Genomic DNA, 27,918 nt, shown 5'->3' on the forward strand with positions numbered 1-27,918 from the left:
CTTATCTGATATGTCAGCTCCAGTCTCAGTGCTGTGTTGTGTCTGCTCGGCTCAAGAAATTTGTTTAAAAAAAAAAAAATCAGTTTTTAATTTTTTTTTAGAACTTGCTTGGTGGTTTGGTGGACAGATGTGAGCCTCTTGTGGGTCAGTGGGTGAAGCAGAACAGCTAAAAATGACTGGAAAACAACTAAAACGGGTAAAAATAGCAAAAACTGGTGAAAAAGGTAAAACAGACAAAACTCTTTAAAATGGATAAAATTGCTGCATTGGCTCAGTAATTGAAATACCAAAACAGCTAAACATGCAATGAAACAAATATATAATTTTACGGTGAAATATGATCCAGATGACGCTGATCTGGTGTGAAAAGTGCTCTTTAGAAACATCCGTCCCGCCACATGACGTCCAGGTAAAACGCCTCCATGTGTCTGATCTACAGGTTAGAAAGTTTAATATGAGACACATGAAAGACCAGAGCGGCAGTGACAAAGCAGCGAGGCTGTTTCCTCTCCTCCGCTCCACCACGTGACGAGTTAACAAATCCTCTTCAGACTCATGTGGGTCTGTCACTTCTCAGGCTGTCAGATTTCTGCAGCTTTCACAAACACCCCCCCCCCCCCCACCCCCCCCACCCCACCCCCCTGACTAGAGACGATGCTAATGTGATTTCTCTGCTAAAATGGAGCTCTAGCTGTCAGTGCAGCTGATCTCACTACAGCAGAGAAACACAGGAAACCGTTCAGAGAGGGAGGAAATCCAGGCTGCTTTCAGGACATGATGAGAGATTTCTACCATCGACGCAGGCCAAGTTATCTTCAATGGGCTGGAACAGTCAAAAGACATGGAGAAAAATCATTTACTGCCATTTAATTCAATATCTGTGCACAAAACCCAAAACAAGTTGATTATCTTAAGGAAGAATATGGTCAATAAAATGCCTTTTATTCTTCAGAGAGTCAAATGATTCGAATGAAAACAGAAATATCCTCACTGTTTAAAGGACTGAAAACACGAGATAAACACACAACTCAATATTTAAAGGCAAAACAAGCTTCAAGTGGAAAAAAAAATCACATGAAGATTGATCGAATTTGTGGAAAACACACACCTGGCAGGTCTGCTGGAGAGCCTGAGGACGCTCCGATGTGGATCCTTCATGTTATTGTGAGAAAATCATCGTTTTTTGGGAGAAAGAATATAAGTAAAGGATTAAGATAAACATTTGGATATGATTTAGGGCCAATAACTTTGTGATACAGAATGATAAATATCCATTTTAGGGTGTTTTCGTGTAAACGGACATCGCTTTCAAAACGTTGCCATGCAAGTTTTCTGAATGTGTGTGTTACTGAAACCGGTGTGTTTTATTGGTGGAGCTGTAGGAGTTCGGTGCAGCAGTGTGTTTTACTAAAGGAGCAGCATTTAGCACCAAGTCTGATTCTTCATCTGCTGCTTAATGAATCCCTTCAGGGAGGACAGAAAACACCCGACAGGATGAGAGCAATTAGAGCAGGATGCCCCCCCCCTCCCCATTTTCCATCATTAATTATACAAGGTGAGCGTTCCCGGTGTCTTTCGGGGGGGGGGGGCGAGGTGGAGTCACGGTGCCTGGGGAGGCCCCGGTTCTCCACCGGAGAGGGGGGGGTGGGGGGGGGGGGGGGGTGGAGGGGGTCACGGGGACAATGTCAAACACACCGCCGGGGGAGCGCGGCGCTATGCAAAGACATTCATCCTCGTCCTGCGAGCGCCGCTGCCGCATCTGTCTGCTGTGGAAGTATCGAGGGGGGGTACAGGGGGGTGGGGAGGGGGGGGGGGGGGGGGTAGAGGGGGGGTCACTTTCCACAATATCCAGCAGTTCCAGCCGAGCGGGATGTGGAATAAGCCTCACACAATAGGCGCCGATCCACCATTGTGCCAGCGGCTGCAGCTCACGGATCAATCCAGTTTATTATTTCTGACACGTCATCATTTCCACACACACACACCTTTCTGTATTGAGCAGTGTGTGTGTGTGTGTGTGTGTGTGTGTGTGTGTGTGTGTGTGTGCGGGGCGGGGTGTGGGCCTGCCAGAGACCTTTTGACCCCTCTGGAAGGACGATGAGGAGCGCTGGGACCCGGAGCAGCTGGCGGGGAGGGACGGGCCGCGGCGCCGCGGTCAAACCGTCGATTCAGAGCAGGGCTGGTAAACATAAGGCCCGTGTGTCAAAACCGACCCGCACGACGCTCCGATCCGGCCCTCCAGACCACCGAGCAAATTCTAATTTCAAAGAAAACATTGATTTTCTTTTAAACACGTCTTAAGCATAGCAGACTCATTGGAACTGTAATATTTATATTTTGCAGGAGAAAATTTCATCGAAATTGGTTTTCATGTTGAGATTGTCGTCATTTTCAGTCCAAACTGATGGAAATTTTTTACATTAATCAGATCAGCGGTGTTCTTCATCCGTCTACTCTCCAGTTTAAACGATCCTGAGTGAGCTGCAGCTTCAGAGAGGATCTTCTTCGTGCTTGGGCTGTAAAGAGTCTGGTCATTCTGCGTCCCAGAGAACCGCGGCTCTCTGGAGAGTTTCCTTCTTCACACTCTTCTCAGTAAAACCCTCCAGATGGCTGCGCGTGAAAATCCCAGCAGATCTGCAGTTTGTGAAAGAATCAGACCAGAACGTCTGGCACCAACATCCTCGCCTCATTCGAAGGCTCTGGAATCATCTCCCTCCTGCTCGCCGTGCAGCGGCTCATCTTCACCGCCTCTCAGGCGCTGCCATCCGATTGGCCGATCAGCTTTTCATGCAAATTGAAAGAGAGACATGTCGACGGGAGGCTGAGAAGAGTTCAGTTTGGATTCCATGAGAATCCATTAGAGTGGAGTCAGTGTTGCACCACAAGCGGGCGCTGTTCCGTTTTTATTTTTAGGTTCAAGTATTTTCAAAAAGTTCCAGAAATCTCATCTTTAGTGGAAATATTTAGCAGCAACGACACATTGACCCCATTTCAAATCTCATGGCAGACCGCCACAAACACACACTACCACGAGGAGATAAATAAAATGTTTATTTTACCATTTGTGTGTCTTTTTTTTTTCCTTTTTCTTGAACACTAATAATAAAGTTCACCAGAGTCCTGTGGATGGTAAACATCCCCAAAACACAACAGTTACAACAAATAGTGTCTGCATCGGGGTCACCCAGTAACATTTTGGAATCATCGTGACAAAAGAAAAAAAAAAAAAAAAAAGTAATCTGATTCACAAGAGAAGTATCAAATCAATAAATCAAAAATAATAAGTGTAACAGATGATCGTGGTCCTTGGGGAATTGGGGGGGGGGGGGGGTGTCAGGGCTCTCTGGGTGTTCATGCACCATCACCTAAATCTTAACGGCTTTTTTTTGTTTTTAATTTAGTGTTTTAAAGCCGATTTATAAAACGTGGGACGTAGAAAATGAAGAACGTTGATTCTGATTCACAGTAAGCCTGCGGCATGGAGGACTTCTGCTTTAGAACTGTTACAACAAAGAGACGCACGTGGAATGGAAAACAATACAAAATAAACAAAAAGAAATCAGACCATAACTTTCAGAAAGGCGTAGTATTAAAAAAAAAAAAAAAAAAAAGATATATATAGAAGTTCTATGACTGAGGACAGCACATCATCTTCTGTATGAACACTGTACCTTCTAATACGTACCAGCGAGACAGTTTGTAACGTTTTATTCTTTTGGTCCTGTGTAGTGTGTGTGTGTGTGTTTGTGTGTGTGTGTGTGCGCCTGTTCAGCCGCTCCGTTCACAGTTTGAGAGCGCGGCGCTCCCGCTTCCTTCATTGTGGGAGAACAGACCTGACCTGCTGGGCGCGCAACACTCACAACAACATACATATATATATATTTATTCATTTTTATATTTATAGATAATGACTGGTATGCTGTTAAATAAAACATGAGAAAAATATATTGATTTTTTATCTTTTTCTTATTTCTTTTTCTTTAAAAGGCTTAATGATATGATTCTTCTTTTCTCTACAGAAGGGGCGTCTGCAACAAGGATAATTCCCAAAAAAAAAAAGAAAGAAAAAGAAAAGTTGGGACGTCAGTGTTCTCCGACTGTGGCTGGAAAGCTAAAAAGGCATCGTCTAACCTCAATAGTAGTTTGATATGTACACAAATAACCCCCCCCCCCAGCTCAGTTCGTCTGTCGGGGGCGGCCGTGCCTCGTCCCTCCCCGTTACCCCCCCCGCCCCTGCCCGGCAGCAGCCTTTGGAAGAACGATAAAGAGGCCCCGATGAGAGAGAGAGAGAGAGAGAGAGAGAGAGAGAGAGAGAGTCAGTGCAGATTTACAGAATATAAAAATAATTAAGAAAGAAGGAAGGCTTAAGGGCAAGTGGTTATAAATGGCAGAGTGTGAGACTGGTTTTGGCAAATAAGCGTTCTGCTGTGCATGTGTGGCGGCCCTCGAACAGAAGGTGGATGTCGTCAGGTTGTCTCGGAACCATGCAGCTTGAAGACAGAGAGAGAGAGAGAGAGAGAGAGAGAGAGACGGGGAGAGTGTGTGTTCAGAGGCTGCACATCCCTCACACACACTCCTCTGCAGACATCAGCAGGGGGTTGATGTACTCGAATCCTTCAAACTCAGACTGGTCGATCTTCTTCACCACATCGCTGCAAAAAAAAAAAAAACAAACAAAAGAAAGGGTTTTTTTTTTTTCCCCAATCAAAGAGAAAGTTGTGGCCTGGCGCCGGCGGGATTCCAGAGGGACTCGTGAACTCACTCGTCGTCGGGTGTGAGCTGGATGGGCTCGTTGGTGAACTGGGCGTCGAAGTTATCGAGTCCGAATTCTCCCTGAGATGTTGGGCTTGAAAGGCGGGACCACCTGCTTCTGCTCCAGCTGGAGAACCGACGATAACGAGAGAGACGGGGCGTCAGAAACACAGCCATGCTTCCACAAACACCTCACACCTCACTGGAGGCCATTGTTTTCTCTGACAAAACAAAGACATCCCACTAAACTGGTCAGCTCCAGAATTATTACAGAACAAAAACAAGTCCCTGAAGTGCAGAATGATGTACCAAATATTTGATTTTTGATGGAAATTAAAAGAGAGACCAGTGAACTCCAACTTCTCACTGATATAAGACAGTATCAACAAAGATGAATTTAGCAAAGCTGAAAACATTATGCTGTATTCATTATTATCACTGAAAACGGTCTACTTTTTATTACTAAGGAAGCACAAAATGAAAACAGGGAAGTATTTGCTCTTTACACTGTCATCAACACCGTTTCGTGGGCCGTTAAAACATTTTCATACTGTGTGTGACGTGTTGATCATCAAACTGTGGTACGTGGAGGAAAAGTCCTATTTTCAGGAATGAAACTGGTCTGATCTCTCCAGCGGCGTTAGACGGACACTGAACCTGCAGTACGGTGAAAACTGTTCAGGGCTTCAATCTGAGCTGTCCTTATGACCTCTGCCTGCTGTGAACACATTCACCCCAGCGTTTACTAGAAGCTCTCTGCCTCTCAGCAGCTTCTTCATTGTCACTGTGCTCTTCGCCTGCATCAGCTCCCCCTGCAGGCGGCCGGCGGTACTGCCGGGAGAGACTGAGGAGGAGGAGGAGGAGGAGGAGGGAGGGGTGTAAGCTGATCCCTCCAGACGCTCTGACCGACTGCTGGGCCCCCTGCTCCAGACCAAACAGGGAAAAGGAGGTCAGGGCGATCCCCGGCGAGCGGCCCGTCTGTCTATCCGGCCCAGCATGCATCTGTCTGCCTTTTGAAGGTGCGGCGGGGCCGATCCTCGACAGGAGGACGGATTTTCACAGCTTCGGTCCCTCTTCTTCAGACGGAAGGATTAAATGAAAACCTGACCTTATTTAAAGTTTGATGACTGACAGTTATGGATCAGCTGTCAGGTTTCCTCTGGAGAGACAATGAATCAATACAGCCAGCGACAGTAACGCAACGACACACTCACAATCACACTTGTTGCTGGATCGTCTGATTTGAAAATTCTGCAGATTTCTGAACACTGGCATGTAAAACAGCTCCTCAAACATTTAACCGACTGTGAATCAAGCTGCAGGGACGCAGATTCTGCAGCGACTCGCTGTTTACATGGACAGAAACAACTGGAATGAAAGCCTCGGAATGAAAACGCTTCACGGAAACTGGTAAGATTCTGATCTGATGGAGCCCATTCTGACACAAACGGAAGGCGGCGATGCTCTCAAACATAGATTCCTGATCAGAATCTGAACAATCTGATCTCTCCATATGAACAAAATCCAGTCAGACAGTGAAGATGTAAACAAGCAGCGAGCAGCGAGCGTTAAGCTCTCCACGCTGAAGCCTCACAGCATCTTCCTCCTGAACTTTAATCATCATCCAGAGCTCCATATTTCACCTCTGCAGTCTGCGTCCTCTCCTCATGCCTTCTCTGGCTTCCTGCCTCGGTCCGTGTGTTAGTCATCCTGTCTGCTGCTGTCGGTCTCCTGCCTGGCCTAGTTCTAACTGCTGGATTTCTACAAGGACGCGCGCGTCATCTCACAACTAATAACCTCAGCTCTGACAGAACGTCTGCGCCTGGGAGGCAGGGGGCCAGGGAGGGAGGGGGCAACCCTGCGCACTCAGATTTGACCTTCTGCTGTCTGGTAACAGCTTCCTGTTTTTCCTCCCGTCGGCGATCAATACGAGAATCCACCGCGGCCTGTTTGGCAGTCTGCGAGCGCCGCCGCCGCCGCCGCCGCTCTCCCTCCTGCCGAGAGCGGATCGGATCACTCACCAGTTCCCAGTCGACGTTCCTGAAGAACGGGTGGCCCATGATGTCGGCGAAGCCCGTCTGCGGGTGGCAGCCCAGGCGCTCCTTGGGATCCTGCGGGACCGGGGGCGAGAGCAGGGCGAGAGACGGCGGGGGACGACGGCAGACGGAGCAGATAACAAGTCAAATAAGTGGCGAGAGAGGTGGAGAAGGCGAGAAGAGAGAGAGAGGGAGCGAGAAGGAGCAAGGAGGGCAGAGAAGACAAGAGGGAGACGGTTTAGGAGAAAATAATATTTATAATGGAGGAATGAAAAGGTTTGAGACAGAAGGCACAATAACTCGGGGCAGCGGCTCACGAAGGCCTCTCACCTTGTTGAGGAATCCCTTGAGGACGCTGGCGGCTTTGACCGACAGCGAGCGGGGGATCCTGATCTGCTTCTCCAATATTACTGTGGGGGGAGAGAGGAGACGCTTTAATGACGCCGCTGCGGCTAAACGCCGGCCACCACAAACACCACCGTCTCCTGGAGACAATGCCTGGCTTCAGGAGGGAACGAGCTGCCATGTTTTTAATGAAACGCACGAGCGTTCACACGTTCCCCTGTGGCAGATGGCGTGAGCCGGGAGAGGAGGTGTCGGCATCAAGGTGTTGCATGCTTACACATGGAAGGAGACGCTGCATGCGTGTGTGTGTGTGTTTGTTTTACCTTGGAAAAGATAGTCTTCTGTGTTCTGGTCTGGGTTGTCGGAGCTGCCGACGATGTCGAAGGGCGAGCGGCCCGCCATCATCTCGAACATCAGCACGCCCAGCGCCCACCAGTCCACGCTGAAGCCTGGAACACACGGCACGTGACGTTACTGCGCGTTTCTGACGTGCAGAGCGGAGAACAGAGCGGAGAATAGAGCAGAATAAAGCAGAATACAGCAGCGCCGGGTGTTGCTCCCGTGCACTCCGCCCTTCGCTGGGATCAGTTACTGTATCCCACAAGAATAAAGAGCTGTGCAAGACGATGGATGGAAAATACATAAAACATACAGAAAGACAAAATGGACACAGTTCCGTTGTTTCGCCACAGCTCGACTAGCAGAGTGCCTCCAGCCGACGCAGGGCTCTGCTCACTGTGCTCATCACTGAACAACCGGAGGGAATTTTGGGAAATTGTGTTTCTGCAACACCTGAAAGGTTCCTGTTCACAGTAAAGTTCTGGAAACATTCCTATACTCAGAAACAACAGAAACACTGAAAATGATGTACTTTTCAAAGTCTCTGCTGTCTACAGAGCACCCAGACACTATTCATTCCCCTTGACTTGTTCCAGATTTTGTTGTTGCCTCCTTATTCGAAAATGGATTCAATTCTTTCTTTCCCTCATCTATCGACACACAATACCCCAGAATGACCCAGAATTTATCAGCCCGACATGAAAAGCATTTATTCGGTTTTGGAATAAGGCTGTAGTGTAACAAAATGTGGAAAAAGTGAAAGGGATTGAATACTTTCCGGATGCACTGCAGATGGAGTGTTTATAGAAAGTTGTGTTTTCTCCCGTTTCCACGGAGACGGAGTCTGGGAATTTTTGAAAAGTTCCACCTGGGGAGCGGTTCTGAAAAAGATGCATTTTCAGCGGCTCAGAGCGCCGCTGCTGTTTAAACAAACACCTGGAAACGCAACAAAAGATTTACGATTTCACTCTGAGAATGTTCAAACTGGGCCTGAAAAACTTGACTGAATGAAACAACGAATTCTTTCAGCTTTTTTCTACTGTTTCCAGTGAGAAAACCACGAGCGGCTGCGAGAGCTGAGTGGAATCAAGCTGCCGTTCATACTTTTTTTCACGTGTGTGCTTTTCTGTGGTTTTCATATAAAGAGCTCAGGCTTCTCTTTTTTTTTTTTTTTTTTTTGGGGTCAAATAAAATAAAACAAACAGGAACTTGTCGCTAAGATACCACTTGATGTAACCACGGAGCCCTTTCTATTTCCACTGCGCTGTGCGCAGATACAAGCAGCTCCGATGACGGGGAGGCTCGCTTCAAAGTCTGCCTAACCTTTAGGAGAAGGTTTTTTTTTTTTTTTTTTTCCAGTCAACTTTCACCACGTCAGTTTATCCTATTCATATCCACAGCGCTTGGCCTAATGAGATTAGATATAATCTTTTAAGAGGATGTTAAAAGGGCCTGTTTTGTAATCAAGACTACATCTGAACCGGCTCAGATATTGTCTGAGCAACAAAAATTATGTCTCACTGTAAGTAACAAAGCATAAAGCAATCAGTAAGAGTGCATTTATTAGATTAAGTTGCTGTGAATCTGCATGCCGGTTGTTCTGTTGCTGCTTCTTCTCATTTATATCAGTCCATAAATCCATTTTCACGGTCCTCTAACGGGCTGAAGCACCTTCTGCTGCTCTTACTGAGTCAGAGATCTCACCGCTCCACACAACATGTGTCACAGCAACACTGCAGTAATACAGCTTTAACACACATTACTGCCGCTCCTTCACATTCATTTCCAGCAGCTAATAAAGCAAACACCAAATTAGAGACAGTTATTTGCATGTAACCTAGTTATTTTTCTTAGTTTGTGTGTCAAAATAAGGGCAGACGATACGAACCGAGTTGATAACTTCATCGCCACTCTGATCTCAAATGAGAACAGCCAAAAGGACTAAATTCACTCGCTAGAAACATGAAACATTAAAGAGGTCCTGGGCTGATAAATTCTACTAGTCATCACAAAAATCAGCTGGAAAAAGAGGAGCAGCTCTTGTGACGCACAGGTCGGGATCAAACATTCTGTTGGGAGATCGGTGCTACATATTCGGCACTGAGGTGATAATAAGGACTTCGGTGATCTGGAAACTCTGCGACTTGTTTTCAACGCTTCCATCCACAAACTGAAACTTTCCATTCATCATAATTTCCGCTCGCTGCTACTGTCGTTCGCTGCTTCCCACATGAAGGTTTTAATTCCGACGACTGTCGATGGACGGAGAATTGTTTCAGTGTGAAAATCAAAGCAAGATCAAATGCGTTCAGTGTAAATAATTAGCTGTAATTAAAGTCTCGGCACTAATTCCCACAGCCAGCCATGAGGCAGCGGTTCGCCGAGCGGCTGAGGTGTTGGAACTCTCACCGTAATCCTCGCCTCGCAGGATTTCTGGTGCGATGTAATTTGGGGTACCGCAGAAAGTGCTCGTCGTGTCGCCCGGTCTCAAACCCTCCTGCGAAAAGCAAAAAGCGACGATCAGCTCTGATACCGTCTCAGCCGACAGTCCGGCAGATCCCCCGCCTCCCGGGACGCTGACCTTGCACATGCCGTAGTCCGTCAGCTTGATGTGGCCCTCCGAGTCCAGCAGCACGTTGTCCAGCTTCAGGTCTCTGTAGATGATGCCCCGCTCGTGGAGGTAATTCAGCGCCATGCTGATTTCTGCTGAGTAGAATCTGAAGCAGAGACGAGGCCACGTCAGGTGATTTTTTTTTTTTCCCCCAGATCAGCTGTTTGACATCAACCAAACCCAGAGGAGGACTGTTCTCTACCTGGCGTGTTCTTCTGGGAGTTTCCTTTGTCTCTGCATGTGGAACATGAGATCGCCGCCGTTTACGTATTCAATAACGAAGAAAAGTCTGTGAAAAGATATCAAATAAGTTAGAAGATTTTCTATTTTCCCAACCTTTAAGAACTCAAACTGTCAGTAGAGTTCCAAAGCTTTCTGCCTTCACCTGCTTTCCGTCTGGAAACAGGAGTGGAGGCCGACCAGGAAGGGGTGATTGGAGGCCTGTTCGAAGACGTGCTTTTCTGTTTGGACCCAGTCGATGTCCTGGAGGAGAAACACACCGAGCCGCCCGGCCGTCAGTCACAGCTCAGTCTGACACGCTACCCTTGAACTGAGAAACGCTGAGTGGGCTCCCATCGAACGGGCTCGAGACGCTCCGGGTTCAGCGGCCCGCGAGGCGGAAAAGGGCTGAGCCAGGAGCAGGGGGGGGGGGGGGGGGGCTCCGGACGGCGATACGGCTGGACGCGAGCGCCGCGACACTCGGCCATCGATCGAGAGCCGCCTGTCAATTTGTCAATCACGCTAAGTGCGTCTAATCACGGCTAACTACTGCTGTTGCCACTGGCTGTGCCGCGACACGTGTTGGCCGGGATCGATCTCTGACGACACCACGGTTCATCTGCACCTTCTCAGAGAGACGGACGGCTTCACAGAGGTCTGTCAACTTCCCTCTGAGTGTCTCAGACAAGATACACACCACGGATGTTCGCTGGCGTGAGACCGCCATAAATAACGGCTCCCATTAACTGCACTAATTATGTTAATTACAAACGGCGATGACAGGAGACTGATGAGCTCTCTGTTAACTGAGCCTCTCCTCATCTCAACGGGAATCGTGCTACGTCGCTGTAACAGAAGAGAAGAGCCCGTACCGCTCACACCGAGCGTCCAGGATCCTTCAGGATCGGCTGAAAATCTTCCTCATGTTACTCGTTCACCCTCAAACCACATGACGCATCGAAACAAAGAGACTTCCTGTGCTCTTCCACCAGCCGACGGCGAGCCGACGCACCTCGTCGTCGTTGACGAGCTCCTTCTTGACGACCTTCATGGCGTAGATGCGCTCCGTCTTCTTCAGCTGCACCAGCAGCACCTTGGCGTAGCTCCCTCTGCCGATCACCCTCAGCAGGTCGAAGTCGGCCAGGCCCAGGCTGGAGGGAGACTTCCCCGTGTCCCGACTGCTGCGCGCCTGCAAGGAGCCGGTTCGAGGAAAGATGATCACAATGCAGAACAGCCAAGACGCGACCATTTCAAGACGTCTTTTGTTATTGAATTATTGCAGGTGTATCTGAGAAAAATCAAAACCATAAAATATGATTTAGAAACTGTTATTGCAGGACAAGACATTTTCCTAAAGGGCCACCTGGAATTTTAGCACTTAAGCTGACTTCAGCTTTGCTGAACAATGATTATCCCCTGCTATAAAGCTGTTTTTCCACCATTTTCATGAGCCACCTTTACTCTGTGTCACTTTTCCTCAGAGCCCCTGCCTTCGGCTGAAAATCATGATTTCATTTGACCAAATTTCAAATTTAAAATAAGTAAACAAAACCTTTCTCCACTGAAAAACAGCAGTTTTGTAAGGCTACAGTTGCTAGCTCTGCTCGTCAAGGTGTTACAACCAATAATGTATTAACGGTGATTAATTAAAACAATGAGACCATTTTAGATGTACTGAAGCCAATTGTAGCTTTTCCTCCTCCAACACTGAGAAGCACTGGATTACACACCCAACCTCTCTGCGAACCTCCATCAATCTCCTCCTCAATCTCTCGCCGCCCCTGTAATCTACTCTGAAGTGAACCATTTCGACTACCAATCCATCTAGGATCCTGGTTCCATGACAGCCCCCCCGATCCCCCAGAGTCACACACAGAGCTGTAGATAAGATCACTGGGCTTGCCCTTTTATCTCTGCCTGTGTCCACCTCGATCTATTCTCTCTCCGCGCCGCCTCAGCCGACAATCCCTGCAGCCAAACCCCAACCTGCATCCCGAGCCAATAATCAGCCTCTGGTGTTAAGAGCTGTGATAAAAGGTTACTTTATTAGCTCCACCAAAGGAAATCAATACCCACAGCGAGGCGGGGCTGACTACATCTGCAGGCTCGCCCTCTATCACGGCTGCACGGCGGGTTGAGGAGGGATCGCCCGAAAGCCAACGAAGACCGGCTCCTAATTCTGGCTGATCTGATTCTTCCCCCTTTATGAACAAGTGGTGTTTGTCTGTAGAAAGACACACTGCAGCATGTCCGTCCAGTCACTACGGCAGGTTGACAGACAGACAGTCATCACGCAGGAGTGCTTAGAGGAAAAAAAAAAAAACAAAAAACACCAACTTCTCACCTCCTTCTCTTCACCGTCGTAAGTCAAGCTTTCCTGGGATTCTTTATGTTGAGGGACTGAGAGAAGAGAGCGAGGGGAGGCGGAGGGGGCAGAGTGACAGACAGAGTGAAAGACAGACAGAAGGAGAGGGGGAGGACGGGGGAGAAGGGGAGGAAATAGGTGAGAGACGCGCTTTGTTCACAGCTCTGCAGTGCCAGAGCGGCGCCGCTCTGCCTGGCTACAGAGGAGGAGACCCGCTTCGGATCAAACAATAAAAGAAGAGCTTCTGTTTAAGTAGTGAAGACGGAGAAAGGCACGATGTAGGTCTGACCTCTGTCTTGTTCTTTCAGTTCAGCACTGATGCATTTAAAAACAGCACAACACAACAAACATTGCTGCGTAATCTTAATCTCTAAGCCTGTCTCACTCTTAGAGCTTCCAAGCATTAATAAATCTTTGCGTTTTCTCCAAGACAGAACTTCTGGATGGTTTGTAATCACTTTCTTACCTGTTGGCTGGTCAGCTGGTTCTACTTGACCCGAGGGTGGGCCGGGCATGATTGGTTCCTAAACAACAACAACAGTAAGCAGCAATTCAAATCGACAAAGGGAAACAATTCTTCAAGTGTATGATCCCCTGTCGCTGGTGCTTCACTGCGGCGCTCACCTGGATTATGGGCCTGCCGCACTCCATGGTGACCATTTTGTGGCACTTCTTGTGCACCAGCAGCTTGCAGTTGATGCATTTGTAGCCTTGTCTCCCCAGACCCCAGATCCGGTCTGTACAGATGGCACAGTGGGCTCGCTGATCGGCCGGCCGGACGGAGAAACCAGAGTTACCATCCAGGAACACGTTCAGATTTAGAACAGCCGCCTCCCACATTTGCAAGTCTGCTCAACTCTACGGACATTCTGCCAGCACTTCCTCAACATGGCGACGCTAAACGGCCGTGTTGTAAGGCCGCTGCATGTAAATAGAGCTGCGTTGACATTATTCAGGCGGTAAATAACATTTCAAAGCCCTGACTGAGGGGCTCTACATGAACGATTCTGGATTCCAGTCTCACCCTGTTGAAGCGTTTGGCCTGGAAGGCATGGCCGCTGGCGTAGTAAAGCTTCCTCCAGCGCCGGGCTCCGCGGCGATATATGGACTCTGTGGAGGGAGGAAGCAACGAGAACGGCTCGGGCTTTAACTCTGAACAGAAGCAGTGAGCAGTGTGGATTTCAGGCCTTTTGTGACATAAAAATATTCTTCATAAATCTAAATGTTGGCAAATCAATGTTCTAACCCAACTTGAGCAGCAGGTCAATAAGAGTCCAGGGAGAAAACACTTGAGGCTGAGCTCCTCTGGTGTTTTTCCACAGTCTGTTCTGGGTCGGAGATCATCCAGCCCCGGGTTTGAACCCTTCCTGTGCACGCTGATAGACAAGCTGCTCGCGCCGCTATAATTCACATGTTAATGGCTTTTATGATACTCGGTGGAACTCTCGACGCCGCTGCGTTATGTAACGGAATAATTGAGACGCTGCCGTGATTGCTCTGTTATCATTTTATAGGAGATATTACAACGCTAGCTTGAATAATAGTGTGTCTCATGAGACAGAGAGACAGAGAGAGAGAGAGAGAGAGAGACAAAAAGAGAGAGAGAGAGCAAGCAAGAGACAAAGAGAGAGAACGAGAGACAGAAAAGCACTGTGGATGAAGGGTTTAACTCACTGTCTTCTCCTGGACACGGCATGCCAGGTTTCTCTGGTATACATGGGAACACTGGAAGACAGAAGACAAACATCATTATCTTTGGGCAGACAAACGTAAACATGAAAGCTTGTTTGAGCATCTCAGTGAATTACACATTAACGCCGCAGCGGTTGAGGGAGAGCAGCGCACGGCCCCGAGCGGGCTGGGATCCGCTCGCACGGCGCTCCCGGCAGCGGCGGTGTGTTTGTGTGCGACTCGCAGGGAGGTGGGAAAAAGACACAGTTTTACAGAAAGTGACGGGAGGAAGACGGATCGCGCTCCACCAGCGGCGGTGTGAGTCAGAGGCGAGGCGAGGCGAGGCGAGGCGAGGCGAGGCGTGGGCTGCAGAGCTTGTTAGTGAGCAGACCTGGCCGCCCCCCCCCCCATCACATCCTCGACACCCCCCTCCCCCGTCCATTCATCCTGCTCTGTCACAATGTCATCCGCTGCACTTTTGACCCGTCACCTCTGATTTGATTAAAACTTTACATTAAGAGCGGCGCCTGCTCCTGCAGCCCCGGGTCGGGCGCTCATACACACCGACGGCCTGTCAATCAAATGTCCCATTTAACGGCACACACACCATCCCAGTTAGCCCTGACCCCCGCGTGCACGAAGTTGCACAACAGTTTGTCAAGTAGGCTCAGCTCAGACGGGGAAGTGAGATGGCTGGCGGCGGCGAGGGGGGGAGGGGGGGGCGCATAGACAGCCGTCAACATGAGGAGCAATGCTGTTTTCACAGGTCAGTGAAGCATTAACCATATGTTTTGATGGCTCTTTGTTGTTCTGTACGGCCACGTGTGTTCAGTAAACAGCTCTGAAGAACGCACAGAGCCCCCGAGGACCACCGCCAACACGATGCAGCCCGACAGCCTTTCAGACTTCAGCACATTTCAATTAAATGCGCATTTTTTTGTGTGACTAATACAGAAGTAGAATTATTTTTCCTTATCTGCTGGACGACGTTTGCACTGAAAAAACATCTTCAGCCTAAATTAATAGAGTATTTTATATCATGGTTCTAGATTCTGAGCTCGTTTGGTTTAGTTACTATAAGAGATGACATTAACGGTCACTTCCAACACTGAAATGAAACATTTGAAAATGGTTTCCAAGACGGAATTTTTCAAAAACACAAATTTTGACAAGGTTCTGAATCAGCTAATAGTTCTTCTGCTCGTGTTCCAGGAGACAGACAACAACAGTAAACGATGCATTTTCACTTGAATCTTTGTCGCGTAAACGAGGCCTTAATGCACGAAGCGAGCACTGCTGGTTAGACAATCGCCTTCTTTTGTAGTTAAAGCAGATGGTACCTTTGTTAACATTGCAGTTTCTTTACAATAAAAATGCACAAGACATTATTTTTAAATTGATTATTGAATGTGTGCACAGCAGTGCGATTAATCACTGAAAACTTTATTGGTTGCCCCGCACTAATTAAAACCTGTGTTGATTTCAAGGAAAATTAAGCATTATTACCTTCATAAAGACTGGATTTATGGCAGTGCTGCTGCGGCTTTATCACCTGAAATTTGCAGGTCAGTAGTTTTAACCATGAAATAAAACTACAATAAATAGACAGATTCTGTTTTTCACATAGCTACTGATATCCACCGCATTCGATTATGAGGGTCTGGCTAATCCCAAACTCTGCTGGAGAAATGAAATTAACGACTGAACATCCCGTAAATATTCATCAGAAGTGACACGCAGCAGCTTGTGAACCACTGGCGTGCGCTTCGAGCAGACGTGTCCCGTAGCTCTGTGGTCACAAATGATAAAGTGAAGCTTCCAACCAGACTTGAGATGAAAAGCCCGAGAAGAAAGGAGAGGAAACGGCTGAAGGTGCCAATCTCCATCTATCACCGAGCAGCAAACGGGCCTGAAGCGACACCTGATGTGCGTCGGCCCAGAGGAGCGTCCTCTGAGCGGAGGTAGCGTGGCACGAGCGCGGCCCGGGTGACGGCGGCAGGGCTCACCGTGGATAATGAGCTCCGAGTCTTTGTTGAGTTCGTAGAGACGCAGGGCTTCTTCCAATTCCAGCTGCGATGAGACGGTGCAGGGGTCGCCTGGTGCACAGGAGAGAGCGGGGAGAGCGGGAGACGGCGGAACACGTTAATACCTGCTGCTCAAGGCTCGTTACATGCACTGAAACCTGGCTTTCTCTTCCACGCCATCGACTGCCATTGTTCTCCTTTAGGTACAGTACAGAGCGAAGACACAGGAGCCTGAAGACCACGTTTTCTTTTCAACCATCAACACTGAGTGGACATAAGAGTGCAGTTAAACATTCTGAAACTGTTTAAAACTTCCTTGCATGAAAAGTGCTACATGAATACAGTTTCATCACTTGATTATTGTTGCATTACTCAATGCATAAAATTCCTCGGTGGCTGTATTCATAGATTTTTGTCTGCAGCTTGTCTGACTAATCGCAGCAAACTGCGGACAGTAGTGGACTCATGATCCAGGTAAGAAAACTATTTAACAAGCTGACTGATAATCTTTACTCGGATTTCACGTTGTTCTTCAAGCAAACACAGTATCGGATGGCTCCGACAGGTCAGAGGTGAGGAAGCGAAGCCTCGATATGATAATCACTTCATGTTCGACATGTCGTGAGCGGATGAGCAGATAAACCAACGCTCCGTTTCACTTGGCATTTACCAAAGGACTTACTTTAAAATGCACAGAACAATGAGGCAAACTAACAGTATAGACGCCATTAATATAATCACTGCACTTCCATTTCCCAGCGCAGAAGGCCAAAAGAGCAAAGGGTGAAGTTATACAGTACGCCGGCTTGACATTTCCAAACAGCTCCAGTATAATTATAGGTGTGATAACAAATCCAATACATGAACTTTTGAGTAAACACGGAATAAAATGTGTGGGTGTGAGCGGGAGCACGGCAGACTGCTGGAGTCAATGTTGCCATTTCAGACCACTTATTTTTAATTGTACATGTCCCTTTGTCCGGCCGTCCATGATCAAAGTGCACCTCAGACACACATCTAATTATTTCCTCATCATTAACAGAGGGAGTCGGGCGCTGGTGTGTGTGTGTGTGTGTGTGTGTGTGTGTGTGTGTGTGTGTGTGTGTGTGTCAGAGCTGACACACAGGGGCATCGCTTTTATTCTTGGCGCAGGTCTGATCACAATGACGAACTGCTATTAGTAGAAAAAGCAGGAGAAGAGAAAGTCTGACGAGCGCAGCGCGCTTTAAATGGTTTAAGACACCGAGAGGTGGCGGTACAGTCAGGGTGGTTACAGGGTGTTTTTAATTCCGAATTGGTTTATTCTCTATTAAGTAATTTGGAATTATATTCATGAGCGTCGTGTTTACGTGGGAAAAATAAAGGATTAAATCCTCTCTCCCGCCGGGGTCTGTGAAGCGTTCTGATTGGACGGGGCGGCCGTGACGTAGTGACGTCTCCAGGAAGAAAACAGTGTTTTTCTCATCTCGAATCAAGTTTTCAGGCCTTTACATGGACATTTCAGAGCAGAATTAGGCTTTATTCGGATTTATAGAGGAATAAAAAGGCCCATGTAAACACACGGTAAAGTCTGGTTCATCTTCAACAGTTTGTTCTCATTGGGGAAGCTTTGAATAAGGTGTCCTCGCACCACTGATCAAAAGCTAAACATATTTATTTATTTTATCAGCTCCGGGTAGTCCAGTCTGATCGTTCCAGAGTCTTGCGGTCGGACTGCTTGGAAACGGCATCAAGCGGCTTTTCGTTCTCATACAAACTAATAACTGCTGACTGCTGGTGGCCGCTCCGCCGGGAGCTGATCTGAGCGTAATGAGTGTGGGCAGGCTGACCTTATCGCCAGCACAACAATCACCATCTCAACAAGCTCCATCTTTTCTACAGTGCCGTCACAGCTGACCGGCTGACAAATGATTGAGCGGTGGGGGAGTGGTGCGCTCGTTTTGGACAGATGAGATAAGACTGAACATCACAGTCAAGTGACAAGTGCTTTAGTTAGCTCAGAATGCTGGGAGATTGAGCTTTTGGCCTCCAAATGAGGTGAAGCTTGCAAACAAACAAAAAAAAAAAAAGGCATACCTTCCTCGTCGATCCATTTCATGGTGAAGAGCTGGTCGTTGTCCATGGAGCACATGTCTCTGACCTCTCCGTACAGCCCTTCGTAGGAGATGGACGGTTCAAAGTGTGTGATCATAATGTCCCTGCACAAAACAGAGCGAATGATGGGTTTGAATTTCTCCTGGTGCAGAAGTTTCAATAAATTCAGGAGCATCTGAAGAAATAAAGATGCATGTCTCAGTTCTTCTCACCATCAAACTGGATTTATTGTTTATTTGCTTGTTTGGCACAGGTTTGTGATGCTTACAAAGTTTGATTCACCTGATTCACAGCTTGAGGATCACCAGCTGGATCCACTAGATTTTTATTAAAGGATTAGTGGATTGCCTGCTGAACCCTCTACCTATCATTATCAGCAGTATGCAGGCACCAATTACTGTGAGTTACACTGACTGTAATACCGGTAATTAAGTGTCTCACTCTAAGTTTGACAATACAATATATTGAATAAAGAACTGACACTGACTGAAAACTATTTTTTATGTCAGACAATCTCAGGAAAAAGATGGATCACAGCAGTATGTTCCACTGAGACATCCTTTGAAAGATTTAACATGCTGGTTAGATATTGTGAAAGCTGCTCGAGGTGGCGATTCATTTTAATCTCATCTATTGTGTTGTTTCTTTGAATGAAATCCAAAATCTATATAATCAGATTGTAGCAAAAAGTCTTACACAGCATCTTTAAGACAAATAGTTTTGTCAAGCCATTTGTCCACAACTCAATAATATTGACACGTATCCCCCCCCCCACAGGAAAAGCAGCAACACTTGAGAAACTTGGGCCAGGACCTGCGGGTATCTGTGTGAATATCATTTACACACTTCGTTATTTTACACTATTTAAGATAGCCAATATTTCTACTGCGATTCATTTTCCCACCATCATTTAAATTCTAACCAAACCACTGAAGTCATTTCACTGTAAACATTCAAACAGTCCTTTTCATCCAGAAGCCATAAAGAGAAATCGTGTGTTTTTCCTTTTTTAATAATTGTGGCTTTAAATTCTCACACAAGTCAACTTGATGAACAAAAAAAAAATAAAAAAATCAGTTTACGCCTTTTGGGAAATCTGCACTCATTTGATAACCGACCAATGAAATGAATTCCTAATTAAGGCAGTCATCACAACATTTAGTGAAAACATTCTTGCTCCTCACTCTGATGCCCCCCCCCCCCCTCCTGTTAGTCACCGTCTCACACTTTGTCACTTTTGTGAATGCACTCATCTGTGCATCACGATTGTGGGTGTGAGAAAGGGGGCGGGGGGAAGAGGGTCAGAAAGACTGTAAAACAGAGAGGATGTGAACCACGAAGTAATGCAGAATGAATCACAGGAGATGCTGGATGAACTGGCATGTTGGAGGCTCTCCATCCAGCAAAGACGAGCAGGTTTTCTTCTCTTCGCCATGTTTTTGTTTTTTGTTTTTTTTTTTTACCCAAAATTGAAGGATTTATTTACTTCAGGATCCCCACTAGTCTTAAAAAATTAAAGACTATTGTTCCTGGGGTCCGTTCTCAATCAAATCAGATTCAAGTGATTGATTCGATTTAAACTGTTTTTTGTTTTGTTTTTTTTAAGTTGACTTTAACAGCAGACCATGTGCAAAAGTTTAATGAGGATGTCTCGTCCAAACTACGTCAGGATCCATATTTCCCCAAAAAAATTCACATCACATCTGAGCCTAATCTTTCTAACGTTGATCTTTTTACAAACACATGAAGTGCATAAAAGAATCAAAAATAATAACAAAGAAATGTAGTTTTCTTCAAACCCAGCCATTTCATCCTCATTTCTTTTTAACATATGGTACGTACTACAACACTTTAAACTGCAAAAACAATGCAACACAAAAATCAGTCATAAAAAAGTGGTTTAAGTACATTACTGTTAAATTAATATATCTAAAAGGTGACTTGAAGTTACTTTCATCAACTGAGAAGAGGACTAGATGTACATAACAATTAGAATTAGACTAATATTAAAATATACTCATAGTAGTAACCGTATACTTCTTCATAACTTTTTCACAACACATTTTCTATATCTGCATTAATTTGGCATAATTTCATTATTAATTACTGCTTCCTTCAGTATCTCCATACTGAAGCATTTCACAGATCTTCGGACGACAAGAAGTCTCAACATGGAAACAAACGATTAATGGCGGGGTGGGGGGGTGGGGGGGGAGAGGTGGGACGGACAAGGAGCATCGCAAACAGATGGGAGTAAAAAAATGTGTAAAAGCTGCTCCAACAGGCAGGGAGTCACCCACAAGGACAAAGAGCTCTCACTCCTTTTACTGCCACGGTCACAGATGGACCGCAGCTTTTCATCAGCCTGAGAGCCTTACAGCAGGATGAGAACGTCACGGAGGAAAACAATGAAGGCGTTCCAACACATCAACTGCACCGGTCTGAGGACAACACATGGTTTGGAACAAGGCTGAACAGTATTAGTGAAACATGTCATCTGCAGATTCCTCTGTCAGCTCAATGAACATTTTAATTTATTGTCAAGTGTTTTAAACATTGTCCCTTAATATATACTGCATATGCTAAGATACACTAAAAGATATTTCAAAATGCACTTTGTGCTGTGTGGCGGTCTTGGAGGTCAGCATTTCGCTCCTCGGCATAGAGCATTCAGGATCAGCATGCTCCTCTCAAAACCTTTAACCAGAAGCAGATCTTGCAGACGGCAGTCTGAAAGGGCTGTACTTCCATCTAATGATGAGCGGGGGCATGACGGGTGAGTGTCAAGTCCATTTGTGAATGGATAACACTGACAACTAATGAGGCTGCAGACTTCTCACAACTCGCTGCACGTATTCCAATTAATGTGATTTGTACTTTCAAATTATAGTGCTTGGGTTTTTTTTGTTTTTTTTTATTTGCACACACAGTTTGAATAAGACGCAACTGGTCCACAATCTTTCTTATGTTTCTGCTTCGCTCACATGCATTTCTGCAGTTCCCACAGGAAAAGATGCTGTTGTTCGATGCAATGTTGAAACAGTGAGATGAAACATGATTCGTTGTCAACACAACCTCATGTAGTGGGGCTCCATCTGTTTAGCCAAATATGTTATCATGCAGAGCGTTAATTCAAAGTGCATGGGAGCATCACTTTTTACGTTTCAGTCAGGCAGGCCCCGTTTTGCTTTCAAGTGAAAAGCGAAAACTTTCATTATATTTTTTGTGTCTGTAAACATGACAGTGGTGCGTGAAATTACGCGTTCTCACTTGAACTGAGCCTCGTGATGAACTTGCAATACACCGTAAAACTCTTGCTTGGGCAGGTCGGAGTCGGGTCAATCTCTGCTGGGAGCTATAAACACTATAAGCATATAGTAGAGAATAATTCATTAGCTGATCATCTTGTTTCTTATTCATGTGGAGCATCTGAAGGGGTCCGACACAGAGCAGCCTCCTCACAGCAGGCATGTCGCCGTCTACACCGACATATCACACATCAAGAATGAATAAAGCTTTGTGAGCAAGAATACACTGACATTACTGACACCGCCGCCTCCTCCTCCTCCTCCTACGCTTTATTTTCTCACCCTCATCCTCCTGGTGTTAATCATTGTTCAAAAACCCTGCAGTCCTCCAGTCTGATCTCTACTCCAGAACCAGGATGAGCAGCTCTAAAAGCACTTCTTCAGCTCCCCACATTGCTCCTGTAATCACTCCCAGCAGGTGACTCTGAACTCCGTCACATGTAACTGGACCCGGGTCGTCAGCAAACACCCAATGTTAGTTAATGTTCAGCAGCATCTCAGGTGCTTCACATAACCTGGAACTGTAACGCAGACGCAGGCTCGGCTAATGGGAATGCTGAGACAGGAAACCAGCACAGACAAAGAGATAAAAATGTATTAAAGGCTGCGCTGATAGAAAAAAAAAAAAAAAAAACTTCAAAACTGTGGCTTCACAAGCTGATGAGAGCTGAGTGGGCTCGTCTGTGACAACAGGCCAAGAGGAAACCAAAAAAGTCCTTTCCTGAAGATATAAACACATATTATTATTGATGACCAATAAGTGAGCGTTACGCAGTGAATCGTGGCTGTGGAATTCCTGTCAGGTAAATGAGTCCTGAAACCAGACTGACCGAGCCGGCTGTGGTGGATCAAGGAAAGAGATACTACAGGCGAACAATCGAGCAGTGAGCAACTGGGAGCTCATCACTGGTGAGAAACAGGGAGGAAGTGGCATTCCACACAAATCTGGCATTCCTCAGCTCTGTGCCGTCCTACGGTACAGCTAAATTAAGGCAGAGGGAGGAGGAGGAGGAGGAGGAGGAGGAGGAGGAGGGGAGTGGTAGCCTATGCTCCGGGCATCTTAACGGCCCTGAGTAGGACTGTGCAGCCCCATCTGTGCGGCATGAAGCCATTCGTCACTGGTGAGTGCTCAAGCAGGAGGAAGCGTCGGGCTCCCTCTCCGGGCTACGGAGACCGCCTCGGCCCATCCATCTCTGTCACTGCCAGGCAGGGGGAGGTGCCCCGCTAAACCTTCACAAAACCCATGTGCACGAGCACATGGCACAACATCAGGTGAACATGCAATCAGCCAGAACGCCGAGTATGAGGACATGATCTGCAATAAAAACAAACACGGCAGGAATTAATTACTTTTGAAGTAATACACTGAAATACGTTGTGTTCAACAGTTTTTTTTTTTTTTTTGAAAGCAACAACGTCCACAAGGCATGTTGTGGGGCAGCGTCCTGTCCGGGTCAATCTTCTCCTCACAATGTGAACAGGAGATATATTGTCCATGACGCGAACTGCTGAGCCACTCCATGTGAAAAGAAAAGCATTGTCTAGAAAGACCATGAATGACTCCGAGTGCTGCGGCGCACCATTGTCTCGCCAAAGCTCCACCAGATGTGACTTCGGGGTTAACCACGGCGTTCTCTTTGTCCACATTTCCCTCGTTCGTCAGTCTCCTCCACCACCACGGCGATCAATAAGCCGCTGCCGCACACGGTCACCTCAGACACTCGGGCATCGGGTGCAGCAGGGCTCCAGATGATTACCAAGTGCAGCGGCAACCGCAGCTCGGCTTTTCATACACGAGACAATCATCTGCAGCATCACCTGAATCCTCCCACCGTGTCAGTCAGAGCAGGGTGAAGCTAATGCACCCCCTGCTGGATGATGTGGTATCTGGGCAACACGGCCCCCCTGCAGTGCTTCACATCACAGACCCTCAGTCTTTACACACACACACACAGCCACTGAGTCCAGGGACAAGGTCAACTTGTAACAAGAGAAACACATGTACACACACACTTCAGGTGCATTACACATTTGCTGCAAGAACAACAACAAATACGTTCTTAAACAGGTACGGAAAATCCCAACTGTTCAGACAACCATGTGTGGAAATGTGTGTCTGAATAGAAGAATGGATGGATGGATCACTGCATGACTTGGTGCTTGAGTGCATGAGAGGCTTTCAAAGTGAAAGTAGACATCAGGAAAAGGGACGCTCCCACCATTTTTAACACGAAGCTTCGGCTGTGGAGCAGGAATGCTTACGTGTTTTTGAAAAAAGAGGACTAACTTCCTTAAAAAGAGAGAAAAAAAAAATGACTGAATGGCTCAGCCAAGCCAGTGTAATCCCACTTTCCTGTCAAGCAACATGCCTCGCACAAGAATCTTTAAGAAGCACCGTGCTTATTGGTGCTGTGCTGACCTACAGAAGAGTGTGCTCTGTTCTGTTGAGAAGACCAGCTGAGATACACACTGCTCTGTCCTTGGGTCTTTGATTTCAGAGCTCTTATCTGAACCACAGGTGAACTTTCCTTTAGAATTACACTTGCAAAGAAATTTCAAAGTCGAATGATTGCGCCAATCAGAGGGAAGACGGCAATGCAAGAGGGAAAAGCAAGTGTCAGCGTGTTGTTGTCGTACACCCACACAAACAAGAAATCAACAGAGTGGGGGAAATACAACCTGATCATTGCTGATATTAGCAATTTTTCATTGATTGTGTATTAGCAAACCCAGCCGATCACCTCGCCAATCTCCGTTGTCAGCTGTCGTCCACTGAGTCCTGTTTGTGACCCTCTGGAAACAGATGAATAGCAACTACGCCACAAGCAGCATTAGCAATATGGTGACTAATATATCAGCAGTCTGGAAATAGAGTCCCAGTTCGATCATCTGGACTTTGGCTATCCAGCTCTGCGCCGTGCATCACGTGATAACCATTTGTGTTCAGCTGCACCTAGGTGTGGTCCCAGATTTTAGCCTCGAGGTGTTATAGAGCAGTGGTCCACAACCACTTTTGCATCACGGACTGGTTTAAAGCAACGGAAGTTTTATGCAGAATGGCAGGACATGTGTGAGAAGACCTTAACGAGGGCTTAATGGTGTACTAAAAAACTGATGGAGCTGAGCGTGGGAAAGAAGTGCTTACAAAAGTGAAGCAAGTGAGGTGTCTCCAGTCTATAAAACAATGAACAAAATGTGAGATTCTTTTGAGTTCCTGTCCAGTTGCTCTACTGCTCTGCTAGCGTCGCTCTCAGTTATAGCTCATGCGGCCGGTGCTCATGCAGCCGTCTCAGGGCGAAGCGAGGATGAACCAGTGACAGGCTGAGACGGCTCCGGCCTGACACCAGCCAGCTCACTGTGGGACTGGCTGACAGCAGACAGGCATGGAGAAAGAATGGAGTCAGAGAGATTACACTGCACTGAAACCAGATAAGCTGAGACATCGCAACACGGGAAGGTCATCAAAGCAACCACACAATGGGACGTGAAAACAAACATTCAAACTGTGGTCCTTTGCCAATGTAAAACTGCTGATCTTATTCCTTTACACCTACTATTAAAGCCATTGTATTGGTATGAAGTGAAAACAGCTGTTGTGATATTAAGATCAAAGCAAAACTGGAATCTCTGAGCTTAACGGATAAAATTACCAAAAATCAATTCATGGCTGATATTTCAATAATACCATCCACAATTTTTACTCAAAAACAAGCTACCAATTTGTAATTGCAAACAGTGTAGTTACAGCTGTGCCTGATCTAATATCACAGCTAACTTTCTAATCTCAAACTCCCAATTCCAGCAGTGATACACAAACAACTTTGATGATCCTCTGCCTTGATGCATCAATGGCATAAGAGATGAGACCATTAAACTGCATTCTCTCTTCAACAACATAGCTGAGATTCCTCAGCAGTGAAGTCATGAATACTTTAGATGCTTCATGCGGTGAGATGACAACTCTCGATCAACACTCACTAAAGGGTTCCTGAGGTGTGTCCCAAAAGACAGAGAGAGAAACACAACAGGTCTGGCTGAGATGACTTGTGTGACACGTTTTTCAAGTCCTGGCTGGCCTCCAATCACAGAGCGCTGTCATACAGAGAGGAGCGGGGCAGGAGGTGTTGCGTTGATCAATGAATTCCATCACCAAAACCAAAAAATCAAAGCAAAAAACCGCCCTCGAGCAGGAGGATAATCAGCATCACTCAGTGAGTGTGATAAAAATTCAAAGAGTTCCGAGTCAAGTTTGTGTGACACTCATTATGCAGACAGAAGACTTCCTATAGGCTTCCCTATAAATACTTTATTATTGTGAAACTTTTGTTTAAACTCCATGAGGAACTCATCACATCTCTCCACTGCGAATATGTGCAATACAGTCCAACAGGGAAGTAGTGCAGGACTACTTGTTCTCAGCTTCCTGAGTGCAGAAGAAAGTCTTACCTGCCTACTGCCACAGGACCGTACAATGCGGATATTTACTTAGTATCTTGGCATATTTGCACTTCCGTGCACACAAGGTAACATCAGCATGCTGCTGATCTAGTACTTCAGTATTCGTTCTACAGTTGAGACAATAATTTAGAAAAGCTGGTTAGTCCATTTCAGCACTATTAGGCAAATCTTTGTTTCAAACAGGATACAGGGTTTCTGCCTGTGTCTCACTGGTTTGTTTGACTTTGCTTGTGTGACAACATAATTTCCCATGAGGGATCAATATAGCATAAATGCATCTAAAGTAGTGTTTCCCACAGGATTTTGCAAAACAAAAGAAAGTGCAAAGATTATTCAAGTTAACTTGAAAATGATATTTCAGCATGCCATGACCATCAGCAGTATATTAACTGTAGTTGTAGGTGCCTGAGGAAATAAAACCAGTTAAATCTATATTTTACTAACAATGTTATCTTGAAGTTTTAGACAATTGAAACAAACTTGAACAAACAGTCAACATTTTATAATGATGCCCAACAATTGTACGAACGATCAAATGAACCTACAGCTTTGATTTACTTTTAGATGTACTTGGTGATTAAATCTTAAGTATCTGATTGTTGTGGATTGCTGATAAAGATAAAAAAAAAAACAATATCTTGCATGTCAGGCTTTTTTGAAAGACTAGCCACTCACTTTCAGAGTTTCCTAACAGTCTTAACATTTAACAAGGAAACCACAAAGGAACAGGAATCAGCTCAACATATAAAGAGAGATTAGACTAAATAAAATACTGTTGAGTGCCATTCACAGTGTTCACTTGTACATGCAGTCCTACCAGATAAACATACACACCTCTACCTTACAGAGATCTCACACCTCTTTTGTATTTCAGGCAGCCTATTGCAATCAATAGTACCACGATATTATATCAGAATTCCATTTTAAGTACCAATAGGAAACAAAAGAAAGCCAATTAATAACAACATGTCAAATCCCCATCACAGGGGGCTTAAGTCAACTCAGCTAGCAACCATTAGCAAGCTCGAAAGCTTCCAAACTATGCTGAAACGAACTTTTCGCTGCTGAACCTTTGTTCATCTTTACAGACAAGCCGACCCCGTCGGTTGAAGACAGAGGACGGAGTGAGAGGCTGACTCTGTGGACAGTTTCACCTGTCAGCCTGGTCAACTTTACACAAACCTGCTGCCCAAAATTAGCCAACCCGTTAGCTGACTCGGCTAACATTAGCCAACTGCTAGCCGCATCCGTAAGTCTGAAGCCGGCGCCTGTTAGTTTGTTAAGAGGCTCAGGGGTGTACCGGAGGACAATGTGGTTCCTTACCCTTTATAATAGGCTTTGACCCGGACTTGGTGGGAATTCTCCCCGGGGTGGGACATGGTGCTGTCCCGCAACGTCGGCATCATAAGCTCAGCCGCGGACAGTCCGAGTCTTCTACTGCCTTTCTTCTTTCTTTCTTTGTACTTGTACACCCCGAACACTTCCCTGTAGTGGTTCGTCGACAATCCCAACAAATAAGGCGGCGAATAGTTCCAAATACAGTGTTTTTTACTCTTCTCAGACAAACGAAAATAACATGTAAAGTAAGGAAAAACTTGCAGGTCCGCCAAACAACTCCCTACTGCAAAGGCCTACCGACGGACGAGTCCACTGTCGGAATGCTGAGGGTGGCGCACAACTTCGTATCGTAATGAAA

General features: G+C 46.3%; 1 protein-coding gene across 1 annotated transcript; it reads right to left on the reverse strand.

The window, feature by feature from the left end:
- Positions 1 to 4,564: 4,564 nt before the first annotated feature.
- On the reverse strand, positions 4,565 to 27,876 carry prkci (protein kinase C, iota). The gene is given in 19 exon segments (XM_030115244.1): positions 4,565 to 4,652; positions 4,763 to 4,833; positions 4,835 to 4,879; positions 6,774 to 6,863; positions 7,119 to 7,198; positions 7,457 to 7,582; positions 9,882 to 9,969; positions 10,054 to 10,189; positions 10,286 to 10,372; positions 10,469 to 10,566; positions 11,315 to 11,491; positions 12,647 to 12,702; positions 13,134 to 13,191; positions 13,292 to 13,429; positions 13,692 to 13,777; positions 14,342 to 14,392; positions 16,345 to 16,434; positions 18,439 to 18,560; positions 27,546 to 27,876. Coding segments are annotated over 19 exon segments (1,770 nt in total). The 5' UTR covers positions 27,629 to 27,876.
- Between the last annotated feature and the right edge of the window lie 42 nt (positions 27,877 to 27,918).

The sequence above is a fragment of the Salarias fasciatus genome, chromosome 18 (assembly GCF_902148845.1).
Source record: "Salarias fasciatus chromosome 18, fSalaFa1.1, whole genome shotgun sequence".
Classification (NCBI taxonomy): Eukaryota; Metazoa; Chordata; class Actinopteri; order Blenniiformes; family Blenniidae; genus Salarias; species Salarias fasciatus.